The following is a 20,625-nucleotide window of genomic DNA, read 5'->3' as shown; positions in this document are numbered from 1 at the left end:
GCAATTAAAAAAAGGAAAAAAGATTGTCTTTACAGCCGGCGGAACTATCATTCTCTTAACACGTTTTAAGACTTCTTGGCCTGGGCCTGCACAATACACAGCTCTATACAAAGGAATTTGAAATACAACATCACAAAAATCCCAATAAACCTTTTACGCGACACTTCGCTTAAGTATTCAAAAGAAAAACGCGCTGCCAAAAATCGACATGAACCAGCAACATCGTTATGGTTACCATGAACACCGCCTGACTCACTTGACGTAGAAACAATAACCTATAATAGGGTACTACTCAGTCTGACCAAGCAAACGGCCCGGTGTGTAAACGGTGTGTAAAAAGGGCTCACTGACGTCGCGAAAGAAAAGGAAACGATTAACAATCTGCCGCAAAAACAAATGTGACAGTCCTAGTCCGCCGTCGCGTACGCGCCGGAACAGGTTCATACGGCTTGTACGTTCCCATGTCGTGCCCCAAATAAAAACGGCAAAAGGCTGTGCAGTTTCTGAACATTAACCCTTGAACAGGGTAAAACTTGTAGCACGTACCGCAGTTCGCTATTAAAAAAAAAAAAAAAAAAAAAACTTGCCAACTGTTGCACGGGCGAAAAATGAAAAATCCCCACCTCTGAGCTTCTCCGCCTTCTCCCGGAGCTCAGCGACTCCATGCACGCCAGTAAGGCTCGCTGTCCCGGTAGTTCTCGAGTGGAACACCCAAATACCAGGAGTGGTTAAGACCACTTTACATTTTCAAAAACCGTTAGGGGTTGAAGGCCAATCGCCATGCCAAAGACCCAAGCATTTACTCCAATTCACGGCGCTACCGGAAACAAAACAAAAACATTTGACCGTGCTCACTACTTCAACTATGCTTTCTTGTTTTACACAAAAGGTAGCAATGTCGTCCGCGTAGGCTAATATGCGCACCTCGGATGAATTAAGTTTGAACCCACAGATGGCATTGTTCCTGATAATGTTTAGAGAAAATGACTCTATGTAAATACAAAAAAGAAGAGGGGAAAGGAGACATCCTTGGCGGTCAGAACGTTGCACTTTGATACGGCTTCCTACCGACTTATTAACTGTGAGACTATAGCCGTACACCCGTTATAAGCCATCCGCACGCCTTCGCGTATAACGGAGCCGACCCTCACGCGATCTAAAACAGCTAAAAGAACATCATGGGGCACCCGCTCAAAAGCTTTTTTAAGATCGATTTGAAGCATTGCTACGCCCCTATTCATTACATCGCAGCACTGCAGCACGCCACGGCCTTTTTGAATGTTTATGACAATGGTTCTCCCCTTTATCCCACACGTTTGGTGGGGTCCGACCAGTTCTGTTATGACGAATTGCAGCCTTCTAGCGAATATTTTCATAAATATTATATATAATCGACGTTTGTAAGGCTAATGGGTCGGTGCGATGTAACCTGACGTAATTTAGCGGCGTCCTCTGTTCTATGAACAAGCACAGTATGTGACGTCAAAAAAGATGGCGGGAGAACGTTAAGTTCGTAAGCTTCGATAACAGACTGTACAGAACAGGGGCAATCTCATTCTTCAGCGCCTTATAGAAGGCTGCACTCAGCCCGTCGGGACCCGGGGACTTGCCCGGATTTAAAGTCTCTATTGATATTTTAACGTCCTCCACAGAAATGGGGGCTTCCAACCACTCCTTCGTTTCGGCGTCGAGACGAGGCATAAAGACAGAAATGCAATTTTAAATTGCTCCACTGAAACAGGGATGTACGCGAAAAGCGCGCTGTAATACTCGTAAAAGGCACGCTCTATATCAGACTGATCGCTAGAGACCGACCCTCCAGTCTATTTTGGCGATGTCATTCCGACGCGCGTTACGCTTTTCAAGGCCGAGAGCTCGTTTCGTAGGCGTTTCCCCGGCTATCATCTTTCTTGCCCTCGCTCTGGCGAGCGCACCGCGATATCGCTCTTTATCGATAAGCTCAAGTTTGGCCTTCAACGAACAAATGTCATCTTTGAAATACCCCGGCGTGTTGCCCTCTTCTTTAATCAGAATTTGCAATGTGTTGCCCAGTAACGTTTCATTACGTCTTTCGTCGTTTTTAATCGCACTCGCCCTTTCCAAGGCTAAAATTTTAATTCCCTGCTTAAACAGACCCCACTTCACCCCATTCTCTGAAGTTTTCCAGTTTTCTACTTCTTTTAAAAAAGCCTGAACGCTGGCTCTAAAAATATCATCCCCTAAAAGTTTGGAATTAAGCTTCCATAGCTCCCAGCTAAAACATTTTCTATTTTCTTTTTCACTCGGCAGACAACAAGATACCATACGATGGTCGCTAAATGAAACAGGTCGCACGCTGTATTCGAAACAAAAAGGCAAAAGCTACAACGAAACATACGCTCGATTCAAACGGGTGTGGCTTGCCCCTTGGAAGTGGGTAAACAATACGTCCCTCCCTTTCCTCAAACATTCCCCGATGTCGTCTAGGCCCGGTTCTCACTAATCCCTTTATACTAAGACTTTCAGTACTCGCATCACTATGCGGCGTAATACTTGTTTTGTCCCGCGAGGAACAAACGCAGTTAAAGTCCCCAAGCAAAATAAGCGGGCGCTCGCAGTTACAATATTGTTGTATAAAATCGAAAAAAAAAGCCGCTTTTCCACCCTAGTTGGAGCATAAACGCAAATTATTCGCCATTCGAAAGAAGGAAAAAATAAATCACAGACAACAAAGGGTCCCGAATCAGACGTCGTTACAGCCTGAACTGTCGCGCCCAAACTCTGGCGCACGAGCAGCAAACACCCCGCAGAGGTCCCTACCACGTGGCTGACACATACATTATAAAGTCTCGTGAAAGGACGCACCATAAATTTGGTACGGTCCTCGCTCTCTACTTTGGTCTCTTGCACCGCAACGATATCTAGGTCCTGGTCGACGACCAGACGATACAGTTGCCTCTGCCTCCTACGTTCGTTGAGCCGTCGCACGTTTAGGGTCGCAAAACGAACAGACCTTTCTAAGGAGACCATGAGCTAGTGGGACCGGACCAAACGTACGGCGCTCACCTTCACATGCTGCTGTCCCTTGAGAAGGTCAGCTGACACACCAGCTCATTGTGACAGTTTGTCACGTCCCTTCGGCGCCGAAGGCCGCTGCTGGCCTTCCGCTCCCGTCCATCCTGCCACCACCCTCCACTTCTTCTCGAACTGGCGCAGCCGACGCTTCTGAGTGGCACCAGTGACGTCTTCGAGCGGGCGCTTCGCAACACCCACCTCGACGTCCATCTTTTGTCCGGCTGGATCCTCAGGAACCGGAGTTGCACCTGCCTCGACGTTGCAGGGTGACGACGCAGTCTGGTGCTCACCTGCTAGTGGAGTGGCTAGAGACTCGGCCGAAGGCTTCTCCTGCGACGGGGCATTCGCCCCCTCGGTTACGGTGTCGGGCATCTCGTCCTTCTTGGGCTTCTCCGTCGGGGGCATCGCAGAGGTTGCCTCTGTCTCGGCCTCCTCCTCATCCATGAGGTGGTCGTCGGTTTCGTCGTGCGCACCTCGTCCTGCGGCCTGGGCATACGAACGGGCGCAGTCGGCCCGCTCATGGCCAAAGGCCGGGCACTCGGTGCACTCGGGGGCCCGGCAGTCACGGCGTATATGGCCCGTCATGCGGCACCGGAGGCAGAGGGGGGCCCGCCCTGGCACGACCACGAGCACCGAACCACCGCCGAGCCGAAGCTGGTGAAGCAGGAGGTCGAGGCTGACGCACTCTCGCAGAACAAGGCGCACGATCCTGGTCGCCGACTCGGCGCCTTTAAACCCCGGCACCCTCCAACGCTCGTGCGCCACCTCCTTGTCTTCCCCGAACTCGGACAAGGCCCAGTGGATGACGTCGTTGGTGACGTCCAACGTAACCCAGTGCAGCTTCAGCCGCACCTCCTGCGGGAAAGGGTGGACGACAAGGCACGTGCGGCCCTCGACGGCGAGTCGCCCCGCCTCAAGGAGCTTCGTCTTGGCCGCGTCGGTCTTGAGGTCGAGGAGCCAGACATGGGACATCTGGAAAGCCCCAGTCTTGGCAACCTCACCGAGCACGCCTGCTTCGCCGAGAGGTTGACGGAAGTCCTCGACGCGATATGGGCGACAAGCTATGTCGCCGTGGAGCGCGACGGCACGCTTCATCGCCTCCCCTGAAGGCAGCTGGGGCAGAACAACCCTGTAATTTTCGGAGCCGGAAAAAAGCCGAGCCACCACAGCCGGCGGGGGCCATTATTGCCGCTCCGGAGGAGCTCATGATTCTGCGTCCGATTGCTGTCGCTGCCGGAAGGAGAATCCATTTGACCATGCGCTCGCTCGGCAACGCGCGTGGCAATTTTCCTGATACATGTTCTAAGTAGGGTTCCGTGTTTTCGGATAATAATAAATCCGAAAAAAATTCGAAAAACACTCGCTGGCATATTTTTCGTCAATTTGAATTTATCTGAAAAACTCAGAATTTCGAGGTCATAGCGACAAAATAAACAGCAAAAAAGACAGAGTTTTACAACAAAACTTTATAATAGCACAGGGTCAGTGGTCCTGAGGAGATTTCACATCAGTTTGCTTTGCAATCTAGAACTACAGACAAAAGGGGTTTGCCTTTTAGCAAGCCCAGGTTCCTTCGGGACGGGTGATGGAACCCGGACCTTATTTATTTTGCTTTTTGATTATTATTTTTAATTTTACGCCGTAAAAAAAAAAACACACACAAAAAAACTCGGAATTTCAAGGAGTTGGGTATCTGACATAAATAAACTCCGATAAACCCCGAATCCTCAGCGAAAAATAAACTCCGAAAAACACCCTCCGTATTTCACGTAAAATACATTCCGAAAACACAGAACCCTAGTCATAGAACATTTCTGGGACAACAAGAAAGAGGCCGCTTTAGCTATTGGAGAGGAGATCAGATCGTGGTGCCCCAAGCGGTAAACTTTAGAACTGCACGGAACGTGACAACGAATACAATGACTCGGCGCTCGGCTGACATACCCGAACGCGGCGCCAGCGTTCGGCTAGAGTTCGGGCTCTCCGGCGAGGGGGAGGAGGGTCTCTTTTGTTACCATTTCGGACTGCATGAACAATTCAGCATGCAAGGTGCCCAGCTCAGCACAAAATCCCAAGTGGGTCAAGCTCGCATCCTCTGACGACTGCTTCCGGGAAAGATCCGGCACTTAACGTCCCTTCGCTTATTGTTAGTATATTTACATTACACTGTGCCCACGCTTTATTAAAGAAAATGACATGACCGTGCCCACAATGCCTGTGGGCACGGCCTGTGGTCACGGACACATGCCTACAAGGCCTGTGGGCATGTGTACAGGTCTTGTATTGGGTAAACAGAGAGGTGCGTTGGGGGCAAAAAACGGGTCTGAGCGCCTGGCCAATAGTGACATCGCTGTATATCACGTCCTGCGGCGCGCTTTGGACGCATCGCTTAACTACAGTCCATATTCGCTGTATGAGGAGTTCATTATAAACGAACTTGGGATACTGATAGGAGTAATGAATAACAAAGAGAACCCACATAATAGCCATAGGAGTAGTCGCACCTTCTTCAAGGTGCGACTACTGCCATGGCTATTCTTCAAGTAGGTTGCGTTCAGAAAGGCACTCAACGTTGGTGGACGCTTTGTTGGCATTTTGAGAGGTCACTCAGCTCGTAGTTCGTTTCCTGTACTGTTCTCCCCACTAAAAAAAAAATTATATGAAATTATTTCTGATATGTTTATTGGACACATTTTTCATATCACAACTTATTATTTCATATCAGTTTCATATGTTGCATATCAGTTTCGTGCCTACGCTACCATGTTACACATACCACTACCATCAGCTGAACATATACATTGAGCAATACACATACACGGCACAACAAACATGAATACAACAGCACACCCGATAACTACTGCTGCCAACCGGCGGAATCTTCCTATACCTCACATTGGGACTCCAATTGCAGACGGCAGCGCCAAATCTCCCCTAACGGGCGTTGCGTTTCTCCAAAAACAATAAGAAATAAACAAAACCATACACGCGCCGTCGTCATGGCAACCGCTAGATTATAGGGAAGGGTGGGGGAATCGTTGTTTCCCCTCTCCCTCTCACTCACCTTCGGCAACAAAAGGATGCAAGTTCGTTTGGAGTTTGGAGCAACCTCCAACTCCGAACAAACTTGCATCGTAATATCGGCTATGTTGAAAGAAGAGTTAACTGCTCCGATTGCCGGCGTCTCGTTCTTCTACAAAAAAATGTATGCAGCAGTATCCTTTTTACAAAAAAAAAAAGTGTTTACCTTTTTCTGCGAATGTCCGACGCTTCCGAAATGATCGCACTTGACTTTGCGTCGCTCGATTGAGATCAGCTCGGCAACAGTTCATGTTCAGTGACAGCCACTTCTCATGAGATCGTTAATCAATGAATGCAAAGTTTTCCCAGCCGCTGGTGTTTCGCGGCTTAAGATGGGCGCACATCGGCAGTCTGAGCACAAGTCCAAAGTTTTTTTGCAAGTTTTCTTTTTATTGGGCACGCTTTTATACAGAAAAAAAAAACCCGTTCACTTCATGGCACAACGAAGTAATAAAATCTACACGAAACAGCTATTCAAGCATTCACAGATCTGCAATCACACATTTAACTTTGCAATAATTAGCGACAGTGATTCGATCGCCACAGTCTCTCGCAGGTTCCTTCTGCAGCGCCAGTTGCTCCACGCACGTGCTACCGAGTTGCAGTGCGTTAACGCCGATCCCCCCCCCCCCCCCCCCCCACACACACACACCGCTCATCTAAACATAAATGCCCTGTCCCTTCTGACCTTCTACAATAACTATATCGTAATGAAACATGCATCCTCAAGTTTTCGGCAATCCGAAACTGTGTAACCGAAAGCATAGCAGCCCCTGCCTTTACCTTTCGTGACTCAGAAACCCAAGAAAGTTGGCAGAGCTGTTGCCACCTGGAATTAGAGCGCACCACTGAGTCGACCAATATACAAGGTGCCGTTTGATCGGCGTACTGGTAGGCGATATACACCGATAACCAACAGGTCAACACCACTGCCCGCTGCCGCAAACGAAAACGCTGGCGCAGGCGCCGTCGAGCAGCCGACGCGCAACTGTTCTCAACGGTCAAAATACATTTTTGTTAATTTTTGGGCGAATTGTGACGATTAGCCCCTCCACCTGGCAGTATAACTCGTTTGCACAGACCGCATTAGTGTACCTTTCACGGATTTCTTTTTTCTAACCAATCTATGCGACTTAAAACAAAACACCCCGTATATTACGTGTTTATTACAAAAAAAAAAAAAAAAAAAGCCAAGTGATAAAAACTAAGATTGCCTACTTCTTCCGACGTCAGGCCTCCAAGCGCTCCTGCCATGCGGTGTTGGTTGCACTACCCCTTTCTCTTTCTCTCTCCCTCGCCCTCGCTAATGTCACGTGATAATTTTGCTGAAGCAAGCCGTGACCTTTTTTATATATTCTTTTTGAAAATCGTTAATTAACAATTTTTTTCCTTTTCTCGTTTTTTTTTCCTCCTGAGCCAACTGACCCCATTCAGCACCGGATGCAAGCAGTAAAAAAAAAAAAAAGAAAAAAAAAAGGGATGAAGCAATGATGCCATATTTAACGTCGCGAATGGTTCTGTGGTGTTTTGGTATCTAACGTTGGTTCGAACAGCTGGCAGCAACACAGATCAGAAGGTGGAAGATTCCCCGCGGGCACGGGTAGGTACCGTTCATACCTCGTGAGTCGAATCTCTTCTAATGCGTGCTGCTCAGCAGGCGAAATTTTGATACTCTGCAGGTGGCTACATCCTGTCCTACTACTAAAGACTTAAAGCTTATTACTTATCTTTCTGTAGAAGTGTTAGAAATCTACGTGTGTATACGGCAAGCGCGCTTCCAACACACTTCAGGTGCATTCACAGATAATTTTGTCGTACATGTATGCAGCGATACCGTGTTTTTCGTAAGGTGTAAAAGCTAGTGTGCGTGTGGCCTTTTCTTAGGTACCCAAACTAAACACATTTTCGGAATACCACCCAGGCTCTTACTCTTTCTGGTAGTTTATTCGTTATCCCTAATTTCAAAATAGATATGTACAAAATGTCAGATGCATCTTTATGCCAAAACCAACATCGATTTTTTTTTCCCGTGCTCTGCAGTGAAGTGCCGCCACATTATGTATAACTTGCAAGTCGAGCGGGCAGCCTAAAAAAAGAACAATAACCTGCGCGTTTTTCTTTCTCTTTTTTTTTTTTCTTGCTGGCGTAAATTTAATTGGCACTTATTTCAGGCCATCATTTTCCCTTTCTTCTTTTTTTTCTTTTGTAATCGTCGGGAACAAGCTGCAGTGCCCGTATGTTGCCCCATATAACATCTGTGGTCAGGTTCGCAATTTTACCAGCAGAGCCTCTCAGCAGCTCAGGCCAGAATTTTAAACTTCAATGTATCGCGAAAGAATAATTATTCTGACTTGTAACTTGGGTTGCTAGTCCAGATATGTATATTACTGTGTTGAGCTAATTTTCAGGCGAATTAGCAACTATTAAAATTTCGCCGGAGCTCCTTTTTTTTTTTAGAAAAGGATGTTTTTTTATTTTCTACGGACCTGGAAATATGCTTCTTCTTTTTATATAGTTCTATAAAGCTTAGTATTTCGTATAAACATAATCAACGAAACCGAAACTGAAGTTCGGCTTTCTCGCTCTACAGCCTCCCTGTAAACGGTCGGTTTCGGTAGAGTTTAGTAGATTTCATGAGCGTAGGTGGCGCGGTGAGCTGTAGCGGCGCTTTGTGGTTGTAGTCTTTTATCACATAGATTCAGTTGTCATGCACATGGTATCACATGGATTGAGCTACAACCATGAATAACGCTTTATAAAGTGTTCCTGAGAAGCGTGCTTGAATTCTGGCTCCGTAATGCAGCGATACATCATAATACAATTCGCACTTATTCAAAATCAAGCAGCCTTAATGTATTTAAACAAAATTACTTCAAAATCTTGGTAAACTAGGAGACAAATAAAAAAGAATTGAACGAAGCCATCAAAGGAGGAAATATATATATATATATTTATAAAAAAGACGTTATATATGTTCGTTCAGAAACAAATTTTCAAACGGGATTAATAAAGCTTGTACTTGATTTTGGGCTAGTTGGTTGTACATTGATAGACGTGCTCCGCTGCGAAGTTCTACAAAACAAACGCGTGACCAAAAAATGAAAGGAAAAGGATGAGTTTACATTGAGATGAGGAGAAACACAACGAACACGAATGGGCGCAGACTAACAACTGTTTATTCTTTTCTTTTTTTCTCCTTTTCTTTTCCAAACTCACGCATGGGGAAACTCATGGATTGAAAAGGAGAAAAAAGAAAAGAATAAACAGTTGTTAGTCTGCGCCCATTCGTGTTCGTTGTGTTTCTCCTCATCTCAATGTAAACTCATCCTTTTCCTTTCATTTTTTGGTCACGCGTTGGTTGTGTAGAACTTCGCAGCGGAGCACGTCTATCAAACGGGATGTTAACTGACCACTTGCTTGTCCCTTGCCTTTAGATTCCGGATTAGTTATTTCATCGACCAAGCTTTCTTTTCAGTTTGAAACGGGAAATAGATCTCTCGACCCTCCTTTCACATAACCGAAAGCACCATGAACGACGATAAAATCAGAGGACAGTATCTTCGGAAATTTCAGCCAAAGGAATATCAAGGAGTCATAAGTGTGCTTACTGGCCCTCACTCATTTTACCAGAAGGAACTTCACTCCATTTTCAACTCTCGTAAGTACAGTTGCATATCGACGTTCCCCCAAAATACGGTTGACGCAAAATATCGAAATTCATAAGAGCTGTAATGGCAACAAACGAAATTTTAGAATGGCATGATAGTTGCAATTTTCGTACTCTTATGGAAACCATCGAATATCTGCGCATATTTGGTAGCATAACATTTTTTAAACATTTTAACGTAGTAGGCACCTGCTTATGCACATCAAACTTTCGAAGCTGGACACACTTAGCGCGAACACAGCATCGGTCATTCTTCAGAGTTAGCTCTGATCAACATAATTTACTGTCAAAGTTAATGTTCCGGACGAACAATGTTCGCCACACTATGGTAGTTTTGATGTCACCTCTTTTTCACTTAGTAAACGGAGAACAAACCGGAATCTTCGGTGGTGGTCACCCTAGGCACTGCTTGGTGATTACTTTTAATGCGGTAGCGCATTAAAACTTCTCTATGCAGTGATGCATCACTAATATGGAAACCCCCGTTTCCCCCAAAAAAGCGTCCATAATGTGAGATGTTCATAATCACGACACAAAAATACATGTATTTACCCAGATTGTACACGCAAATGTTCTCTGTAAGCTTGGTCTTCGTCTTAATGGGATTTCTGATGACGAGATATCACTGTATTTTCCTAAATTTGCCTATCATCAAATCTTAGTGGACTTAAGATTATTGCGGAAATGTAACCAATTACTTCCATGATGACAACCCTGCTCCCTATACAGCGGTGTCGGACTCCTGGCGGACGCTTCTAGATGTTGGGTGCGGACCCACTGTTGCCAACGTCTTTCCGGCGACAAGGAAGATCGACAACATTGTTCTCGGTGACCTGGTACCCAGCAACCGGGAGGAAGTAGAGAAGTGGATTCTCAAGGCGCCAGATGCCATGGACTGGTCTTTCATGAGCGAACCACTGGCCATCCTGGAAGGATACAAGTGAGAAAGGGTCTTCATCTGTACACATCAGCCGTTGACGTGCGTGCGCGCTGGTTTTGTTGACGTTTGTCGCTGTACATTGGCTGTACCTTTAATCCCTCAATGGACCTTTCTCAAAACCTCTTCAAGCAACATTGTCGCCATTTTTTTGTTGAATTTTTCGGCTAGATGGCGCAAGCTACCGCCCGGTGTAATTAAAGGGTGCAGCCGTTAGCATCCATCCATCCATCCATTCAGCGCCAAGCGTGTGGTTCAATCCGAGCCCTCGCCAAACGCTGATGCAGCACGAGCGTCTGAAGTCGCTAGAGTGCCTGAAGACAGTCTTTTGTGTTCAGAGTGCATGCTCAGAGTACATGCTCAACAATAGCGGACTCGTATTATTGGAGCAGCAGCTTCTATAGATGGCACATCCTCCTAAAAGGTGCCTATTATAGAGGCGCTTTGAATTTGTTTTTATTCGTTTATTTTATGTATGCATTTATTTATTTAGGTGTTTATTCACTCTCAAGGTACGAACCACATTAGCATATTTGATTCTTATCTTTAAGTTGGATAGTTTTGCGTGAAAATAGCATTAGGGAGAATTTCCAAAAGATAGAAAATGAACAAAACGTGCTTGCCTTGTTAACAGGCTTGCCGCTATAGGCAAAGAGAACGGCTGCAAAAGACCGTGACATACGTGATTACGCATTTACGATATATTTTATAAGGAACAAATGTGCGATGTAGTGCATAAATGGCAGCACACAACTATTAGTCGGCTGTATTTATTTTTTTGTTTTTGTTTTTGTTTTGACCAGCTGTACACTTTGCAATGATGTCTCGGTAATAAAATCTCCTACGTTCCCGCCCCCTCCCCCCCCCCCCCCCCCCAAAAAAAAAAAAATAAAATCCATAATATAGGTTGTTTATAATAACTAGGTGAACATGCATGCATTTAACCATTTCGGGCCCGAAATTTTCATCTGTACAATGTGGTATTTATGTTAATTGAGTGCATATATATATATATATATATATATATATATATATATATATATATATATATATATATATATATATATAATTCCTTGCGCATAATTTTTAAACCGTTTGCGGGAAATAAATCTGACAACGTTATAAGTGACAATTTCTCATCAATAGCTCGTCAATTTAATCGCGCAAACAATACAAAACCTTCAGTCTCGTTGTACACCAGTTGGAAGAGTTGCAGGTCTGCCTGACAGGTGGCGCACGTGTGCCAACGAGGTTACAAGAGATCCCGACATACTCGGCACACTCGGCCCAGTCAAACGTATATGTGAAATGAGCTGTCCGAAAAAAAAAAAACAATAAAACCTGTGTACAAAAAAAAAAAAAGAAAAAAAAAAAGCGCGCGCGCTTTTAGGAAAATACAAGACAATGTGAACGTTGCGGCTCTCGCGTTTCCCTTTTGAGTGAGGACGTTAACCACGTAAACAACACTGCATTCCTCCTCGCCTCCTCGGTGTCGACTCCTCCCCTTTTTTTGTTTTCGGGAGGTTTGGGGCTGACAACGGCGGAGACCTTGACAACAGCCGTGCGAGTGACTGTACGAACCTATAGACGTTTTGCAGCAGCTGTACAATGCGCGCCGCCATAACTGACCTTCACTGTTTGCTTTCTCTTATTCCGTCTACTTCGCTTCATCATTACCATAGCAAGGCAAGCTATCGCCATATTTAGATTCTAATGCGTCTTTTTCCCGTGCATTCGCCTTTGTGGATGCTCGTCGACGACCGTTTCATTGGGTCTGTATCTCGGTAAGGCAACAGGTCTTTATTCTTTATTCCTTATTCAGGTAGCTCCTGCAGCGCCGTTGAGGCATTATTGCAGGGGGCGAACAACATAGAAAAAAACATTTCTGCATTTGCGGCACAAACAGTTTCAACACTTAAATTGTTCCAATCCCTAATGGACCTAACAAAGAAAGAATGTTTGCACAGTTCCGTCCTGGTGGAATATTCGCGTATTTTGTGGATATGATCTTTACGTTGAGAAATATAGTAAGGGGGTAGAAGGTAATGAAAACCATTAATACCAGTGTGTTTATTATAAATGCTATATAGAAATTTTAAGCGCAAATTTTTCCGCCTGAATTTCAGCAAATCCCAGCCTAATGTATTCTTCATGTCCGTGACGCTCGAAAAGCGGTCGTACAGCCCCAGGACGAAGCGTGCCGCACGATTTTGGATCCTCTCTAAAGAGTCTATGTGATTTTGCTGAGCAGGATCGCACACAGTGCAAGCATAATCTATAAGAGGTCGAACGTAGGTAAGGTATGCAAGTTCTTTTATTTTTTGTGTAGACCTTTTTAGATTACGCTGGATAAAACCGAGCAATGGCGGCTGCAATCTAGCTCGTGTAGCGTCGATATGAAGAGCACGATCCAAGCCTCTGTCAAAGGACGGAAGCAGAAAGCAAATTTACCCCCCCCCCCCCCCCAAAAAAAAAAAAAAAAAAAAACATTTGGAAGCGAAATGAGTTAGAGGGAAAAACTGCACTTCCGGTAGAGCAAATACCGTGCACGGCATTTTCTGTGTCCTGTTTTTGACAGCCCTTAAATTAGTCAAATTCATGGGCGATTACTTTTCTAATTCGCGGAACCGACCTAATGCAGGGATGCAAAAGAGGGAGCCAAGGACATCGAAGATAGGACACGCGCTGCCGTCAAGAAAGTGGTTCCATGCGACGTCCTGGACCCTAATGTCCTCCCCGAAGAACACAAGCAAGCTTTCGACGTGGTCACTTCGAGCCTTTGCCTCACGATCGCGAGTCGCGACCAAGAAACCTTCCGGAGGGTCGTTCGGAACGTGTCGGGTCTCGTTCGGAAGGGAGGGCACCTGATACTGTGCGACTTTACGGGATCCAGCGCCTACGCTGTCGCGGGAGTGAAATTTCCCATGCTCAGTCTCACCAAAGCCGCGTTGGAGGATGCACTGAGCAGATCGGGGCTCCAGGTGAACCGCTGGCGCTCGCTCGACATGCCCGCTGGCTCGGACATTCCCAACCATTGGGATTTCCAGTTTGTCCTTGTGGCAGAAAAACTCTGAAAGCCGAATTGTCGCGGCGCTCATACATCGTACAAAGAGGACGCGGAGTTTTTTTGCGGACATGAAGACAGAATATTTGCGGACACATCCCAGGCATGGCCGAAGCATGTTTCCTTCATAGATATGCGTGCTTCGAGCATGGCTGCAGAAAGTCTTTCTCATGGTGTATTTGCGGTGCGAGCGAGGTTTAACAGTGCCGTGAAGTGGAAGCTCGTGGTGGCGGGGAACAGATGCGATTTTTGAATCATTATAATGTTTTTCGAGGAATTCCTAATTTTAAAATTGTTGCGTTCGTCCGGTCGGGCGTGGACTTCCGCTCAATTTAGCGGAAAAATTGATGTCACGTGACAGAATCGGGAGTTTTTGTAGATCGTTTTCGTTGTCCCTCAAAGTTCCCCACAACCCGCTTTGAGATCCGGGACTCTGCAAGTAAAGCTGGCAACCGCGCATGCGCAATAACGGAGTGTTCGTTCTGGAGAGCGTAGCGGAGGTGGGAAAACAGTCTGCGAAAACACCCTAGGGCTGCGTGACATACAAACCAAGTGGAGAAAGTGCCGTAACGTGAAATATACGTCAATATTGACGTCGTCATGCTAACTGAAACGTGGTACAGTTGTAGTGCTGATTACTTTCTGCTTCCGCGATATTCTCATTTCAACCTAAATAGAAATGATAGGCTAGGCGGCGGTGTTGGTATGTTGATAAAAAAACGAAAGAAATTATGAGATATTAGAATCGTTCTGAGAAATTAATGATTTTTATGAGGCTGTAACTCTACGTTTCAAAAATGCGCTGCTCTCCGTTGTATATAGGCCACCCAATTCTCCAGTCATACCGTTTTTTTTAATTTTGTGGAGACATTGTTCAATTAATTCAATGATAACAATTACAAGTTAAATATGGGTGGTGACTTCAACATTGATATGGTTTCGAACTCTGGCCAAAAAATCTCTTTCTCAAACCTTATTGCTTCAAATGGGTTGTCAAATGTTATCACACATTCTACAAGAATAACAAATATGTCATCGTTTATGCTTGATTTGTTCATCACGAACTATGAAGAATCGATGGTATCATCAGGTCTTCTTTCTACTGATATCAGTGATCATCTTCCCACTTATTTTTGCTTGTACAGTGAGCACTCCCAGAAAAACCGCAGTGACCCTGTTCCAGTGGTTAAAGTTCAGTCTATCACCCCTGATCAATTGCGTAGTTTTTGAGAAGAAATTGAAAAGACATCTTCGGAACATATTTATTCAACAAAATCAGCAAATTCCTCATATAATTTATTCCTCAATACATTTAGTGCAATTTATAATAGACATTTTCCTTCTGTCAACCTCAAAGCATATAAGAAGTCACGTGGCCTTGGGTCACGCCAAAGCTACTCTCAATGATACGGGTTAAGACTAATTTATATCAAAATTGTTTAGGAACAAAAGAGATTGGCAAGCTTGAAGCCTTTAACAAATACCGCCACAAACTCACAAGTCTACTAAGAAATGCTAAGCGTGACTAGTACAATAAACTTTTCGATCCGTTAGAAACTAAGAAACCAGACGTTATGTGGAAGAGGATACGATCAGTACTGAATCATACGCCATTTCGAAACGTGCCCCATGAAATAAGAATAAACACCGTTAAAGTAACGAAAGTGAACATGGCAAATGCTTTCAATAATTTCTTTGTAAACGTTGGTACTTCTGGTGTGTCATCGTCCTGCGTAAACAAAGCTCCAGAGTTCACGTCAGTATCGTACACGGAATCAATGTTTTTATTCTCCGCGGATGAGTCAGAAGTTTCCTCGACCGTCATAAACCTTAAAAATAGCAAAAGCATCGACGCCGATAACACGCAGGTAAAACCTATAAAATACGTCATTGATATTATTGCACCATATTTAACATGCATATATAGCCTCGCATTAGAAACAGGCTATTCTACCCTACGAATGAAGGTATCAAAATTAGTGTTGTACATAAAGGTCGTGATAGGCTTGACGTAAATAACTATAGGCCCATCTCAATCCTTCCTGTCTTTTCTAAATCACTTGAAAAACTAATACACAAAAGACTCATAACGCATCTTGACAAGTATGCTTTAATTTCCGATGCGGAATTCGGTTTTCGTGAACATCGATTTACCGAATTGACTTTATTAAACCAGAAAGAACAAATTGTGAAAGCTTTTGACGAAAGAAAAATGACATTAGGCGTCTTTCTTGATTACTCAAAAGCCTTTGATTCCATCGATCATGATAATTTACTTGCCAAATTACCATTTTTTGGAATAAGAGGTGTAGCACTCGATCTCATAAAATCATACTTAATAAATAGAAACCAATGCGTGTCTTTCCCGAATTTTCATCCGGATAGGCTCTCCATCAAATCGGGTGTTCCCCAGGGTAGCATTTTAGGCCCATTGCTATTTATATTATACATAAACGACATTGTGCATGTGGCCAAAAGCGGTGATGTAAAGCTGGTAATTTTCGCTGACGATATAAGTATTTTTTTCTCCCATAAAAATCTTTGTGCTTCTATTGCTACAGTGCATGAAGTGCTACAACAAATCGCCGCCTAGACGCTTAACAACAAACTAAAATTAAACTGTAAAAAGACCAAAGCTATTTTGTTTAGGCCCAAAAATAAGAAAATAGATATCCTACCTCATCTTACAATAAACAATGAAGAAATTGAGTTAGTAGATTGTATTAAAACTCTGGGTGCATTGTTTTCTTTTGATATGAGCCGGAACGCACACATAGACTATGTGCAAGGAAAAATATCTAAAAATGTAGGCCTACTTACAAAATTTAAAAGTTTACTTTCTACTCGAATTAAATTAGCTATATATAATACATTAATTTGTTATCACTAAAATTACTGTAACCTGATATGGTGCACCACAACAAAAAGTAATTTGAATAAGTTGCATCTATTACAAAAGGAGGCAGTACGTGCAATTTCAGAAACTCCGTTTCTTCATCCCACTAAATCACCCTTTAAACCCCTAAATGTAAAAACCGTCGAGCAAATGTAGGCTTACAAGCTTCTGTCAACGTATCACAGGACTCTTCAGCACATTAATGTTCATTTTATTAAACTAGCCAACCTAAAACATCGCATCATTCTACGCAACCTAAGACAAAATGAGCCCTGGATGATTCGCCCAACGCGTACAAATTACCTAAATCGACGCTTCATTTCAGATTGTCCACCATGTTAAATAGTTTGTACAGAAAGGGTCGACATTTGGAATCACTAACACATAGGGAATTAAAAGGACTGACTTTTCTATGCGATTTTTAAATACTGCTGATATTTTTCGTTATGAATCGATGTATTATTTCATGTACGATTGAATCATTGCATTAATTAGTCGAGTTTTTTTTTCACTGGCCGGTGCATTTTTCGTCTATATGCTTACAACCAATCTAGTATTGTATAAATCAGGCTTTTGCATTGTTTTGTACTCGTCTCTGTACACTGTGTAGTTGTAGTCCAAATTTTAGTTGTTAAATTGTGTTTGAAACTGTCGCGAACTGCACGGGGGCTGGAACCTTCGTCAAGCTGCTCTTTAGCAGCTTTTTGTCCGAGTCCCTGTTGTCATGTAAAATGTGACAACAAATAAACTTGATCTGGTTTGATTTGATTTGATACATCAATTCAGTTTCCCCGCTATATGTAGCGGGAAATTGACGTCGTGTGGCCTAAACACCAATCCAGTTTCCCCGCTAAATACGGCGGGGAATATCGTGGTCACGTAACCAGATGTTACGTGATATATACGGCAATTTAGTTTCTCCGCGAAATTTAGCATTGAATTACACGGCACGTGACACGCCATTTCCCTCTCCCCATCCCTCTCCTCTCTTGACTCTCTTTCTTACACCCTCCTATGATATTCTCCTCATCCCTCCTTCTCCATGTACTTTCAATGCCCCACCTCTCCCTCCCTCTGCCTCCATCTCCTCTAAGGTAGCCTCACCTCCTTCTCTTAACCTACCCTTCCCGTCCTACAGTGCCCTCTCCCCTCCCCAGTTGCCTCCCTTCCCCCACCCACCTCCATACACACGTGACAGAAGAAAATTCATTTTCACCAAAGTTGATACGAATATATATGGCCCTTACTCTAGGAACGACTGTTTCTTATCTATCGAAGCAACTCAATCAATCTCTTCTTAATACTGCATTTCATGCAATGACTTAAAGGTCGCTGCCATTAGTTCTTCTTTACTCAGGCACAAGAAACAAGGGGGAGAGGAGTAGCTGAGAGCGCGCGGTGACGTCATATCGCCGAGCTCTGATTGGGTGGATTAGTGGAGAGACGCTGAGGCTAGCTGCCATTGTCTCTACGCACTTTTCCCTCCAATCAGAGCGAACAAGAAGGTCGCCTGCTCCTCGCGCAGTGTCTTGCTTTCGAATGACGGACGCCGGTGTTTGGCGTTCGGAAGCGTTCAAGCAGTGAGTAGGAACAAAGTCAGCTATAGCCTAATTGTCAACAAAGTACGCTAAGCCAACAATCATTCCAACCAGAGCTCGGTACCCGACACGTGTTCGCGGCTCCAACGACCTTTGCGGGTTGTCACTATCGGACAAATATGGCGGTCGAAAACAAGTCGTGCCGTTCCATGTGCCAGCTGAACGCACAGCCCTCGGGTGTGCGCAGGCAAGCATTGGACTCGAAATGGGTTGCCTCGATTTTTTATTCTCCATAGGTTTCATAGCTGCGAGGACGTGTTCGCATCAGCGCGCTTCCATCGGCTTGACCTTCTTCGGGGAAGCGACTGAAGCACCACCTGCTGTCCCTTTTCAGTTCTGATGAACGTTGATGAACGGCTAATGTCTGCTTCACGCTTTTGCGTAGGCTGCGTTCAGAGTGACCTGCGCAACACGCTGATACGACAGTAACGACGGAGTCACCGAGGCAACTGTTCCATCGCCGACAACCGCCGACAACATTTAATCGCGGAAGCAACAAGCGGCGAGCAGAAATCGCCAAATGATCAGTTCTGTCCAGTTAGTGCTTTTCCGCTAGGTGCTGTCCGCTTTGCTTGAATCGCGAATACTCCTTCTAGCATAAATATTCATTGTCGATAAGTTCCGAATAGAAATTCAGAAATCGACAATCGAAGGCGATGCCAAAAACAACATTCATATCTCCCCGAGTGTTCAAGTGGGGTCTAAAAAAACACTATGTCGCGCATTGTGTTCGTGATGGAATGAATGCTACGCCGGTATTTATTTCACAACATCAAGAATATCCTTTTAAAGGGCAGCTCTGCGCAATTTCGAAAATTTCGAGATATTGGCCGATTTTACTTTGAGAAGCACTCAAAAAGAGTCCACAATCCTTTGTTTCGCAAAAAAAAAAAAAAAATATTTTTCGTGCAATTTTACTCCAGCCATGATCGCAAACCGAAACCGAAACGGTGACAAAGCCGGACAACAGTGTATCTTCGGCATCACTAAGCATGTACACCCACGTGATATACAAGGGGTCACGTGATTTATCACGCGGACATGCGCTTCGCAGTCATCGTCGCGTCGTCTGCAAAGCACGTGCCATAGCACGTCAATACGCACTGAACACACACCGCGCTCAACAAGGCAATGGGTCTATCAGTGATCAACCCTCACGGCGCTGGCGCCACCCGTGCTCTCCCCGGAAAAAAAAAAAAAAAAAAAAAAAATTAAAAAAAAAAGAAGAAAAAAAAAGAAAAAAAAAATTTTGCATGCTTGATGACGTCGCGGACGTGCCGGGAGAAGGAATTTGGAGGAAGCGGAAATGCATCCGGGCAGAGTCCGCACGTCTCATCCAAAATCAGCGGATTCGTGCTTGTCAAACTTTGACAGCAATTTTAATGAACTTCTAGGCGGAATCCCGTCGTAATATTTGCCATGTGGGCTTTGTAGATGATAACAAAGAGAACTGTATAATTTTGCACTACTGAAAAAGAAGCGGAGTTGCCCTTCCCGTCAGGAGCAGGTTGTTGAACACAAAAGAGCTGTCGGGGCTTGTTCGGCAAAGTCAGAACGCGCGGGCACCTGAAAGAATGCAAGATTTGTTATAGAAAATGGGCACAAACAAAAGTGCTAAGCAAAGAAAAGGATCCATTCGAGAGGGCAGTAAAAGAAACACTTGGCATGACAAGCGCGGGCAATCGTATCAGCATACCCTCCTTGGACGAGTTTAGACAGTGTTTATGGGGTTGACAGGTGTGTTTCCGAAGTTGGAATGTGTTATCAGGCTCGTTTAAATAGAGCTGTTGCGTACATAAATCTTGCATCTGGGTTTTGAAACGTCGCTGTGTTATCCCCTTTTTTTCTTTTATCTTTATTTGTTCCCTTGTCTCGGTTTTGTAAGTATATAATATCGTTCACCAACTAACCTGCACCATTACCTTTACTTCATGTTGTACTGCCCAGATCACATTTGTCGTCACGTTTTCAATGCTGCCAGTAGGACCTTTCTGTAAAAAATAAAATAAAAATAAGGTCTAGGACCAATTGTGAAAACTCCTTAACTTCGTGATGTCGTTCGGATCTATAATTTAAGTTGCTGCGTGTCTGCTGATGTGTCGAACCAATTTTCAGGCAAATCAGCGATCACGAACATTTCGCCGGAGCTCCACTTTGAGGCTGCATTCACACTGACGTTCAAATCGCCACCGCGAAGCGGATCGGCTCCTTTTCATTGACAACTACGCGTGAAACTGCACTGAATCTTTACTTTAGACGACCGCGTTCGCAATCGCTTTACGATCGCGGTTCAACCGCCAGCGTGAATGAGGCATGAGAACGAGCTAA

At 44.6% G+C, this 20,625-nt stretch overlaps 1 protein-coding gene across 1 annotated transcript; it reads left to right on the top strand.

Annotated features, from left to right (window-relative positions):
- Positions 1–9,663: 9,663 nt before the first annotated feature.
- LOC115332990 (nicotinamide N-methyltransferase-like) lies at positions 9,664–13,813 on the top strand. The gene is made up of 3 exons (XM_029995499.2): positions 9,664–9,793; positions 10,532–10,742; positions 13,381–13,813. The coding sequence occupies exons 1-3, from the start codon at positions 9,664–9,666 to the stop codon at positions 13,811–13,813; spliced, it is 774 nt and encodes a 257-aa protein (XP_029851359.2).
- The last annotated feature ends 6,812 nt before the right edge of the window (positions 13,814–20,625 follow it).

Source organism: Ixodes scapularis, unplaced genomic scaffold (genome assembly GCF_016920785.2).
Source record: "Ixodes scapularis isolate PalLabHiFi unplaced genomic scaffold, ASM1692078v2 PGA_scaffold4__175_contigs__length_147842914, whole genome shotgun sequence".
Lineage (NCBI taxonomy): Eukaryota > Metazoa > Arthropoda > Arachnida > Ixodida > Ixodidae > Ixodes > Ixodes scapularis.
Note: the sequence above shows the minus strand (reverse complement) of the source record. Positions and strands in the feature narration are given on the sequence as shown.

Bases quoted from the DNA above. Each gene is read 5' to 3' on its own strand.
- LOC115332990 (XM_029995499.2), top strand. From the start codon at position 9,664: ATGAACGACGATAAAATCAGAGGACAGTATCTTCGGAAATTTCAGCCA. The intron at 9,794-10,531 runs GTAAGTACAGTT...CTCCCTATACAG, and splicing joins TCACTCCATTTTCAACTCTC to CGGTGTCGGACTCCTGGCGG. The intron at 10,743-13,380 runs GTGAGAAAGGGT...GACCTAATGCAG, and splicing joins GCCATCCTGGAAGGATACAA to GGATGCAAAAGAGGGAGCCA.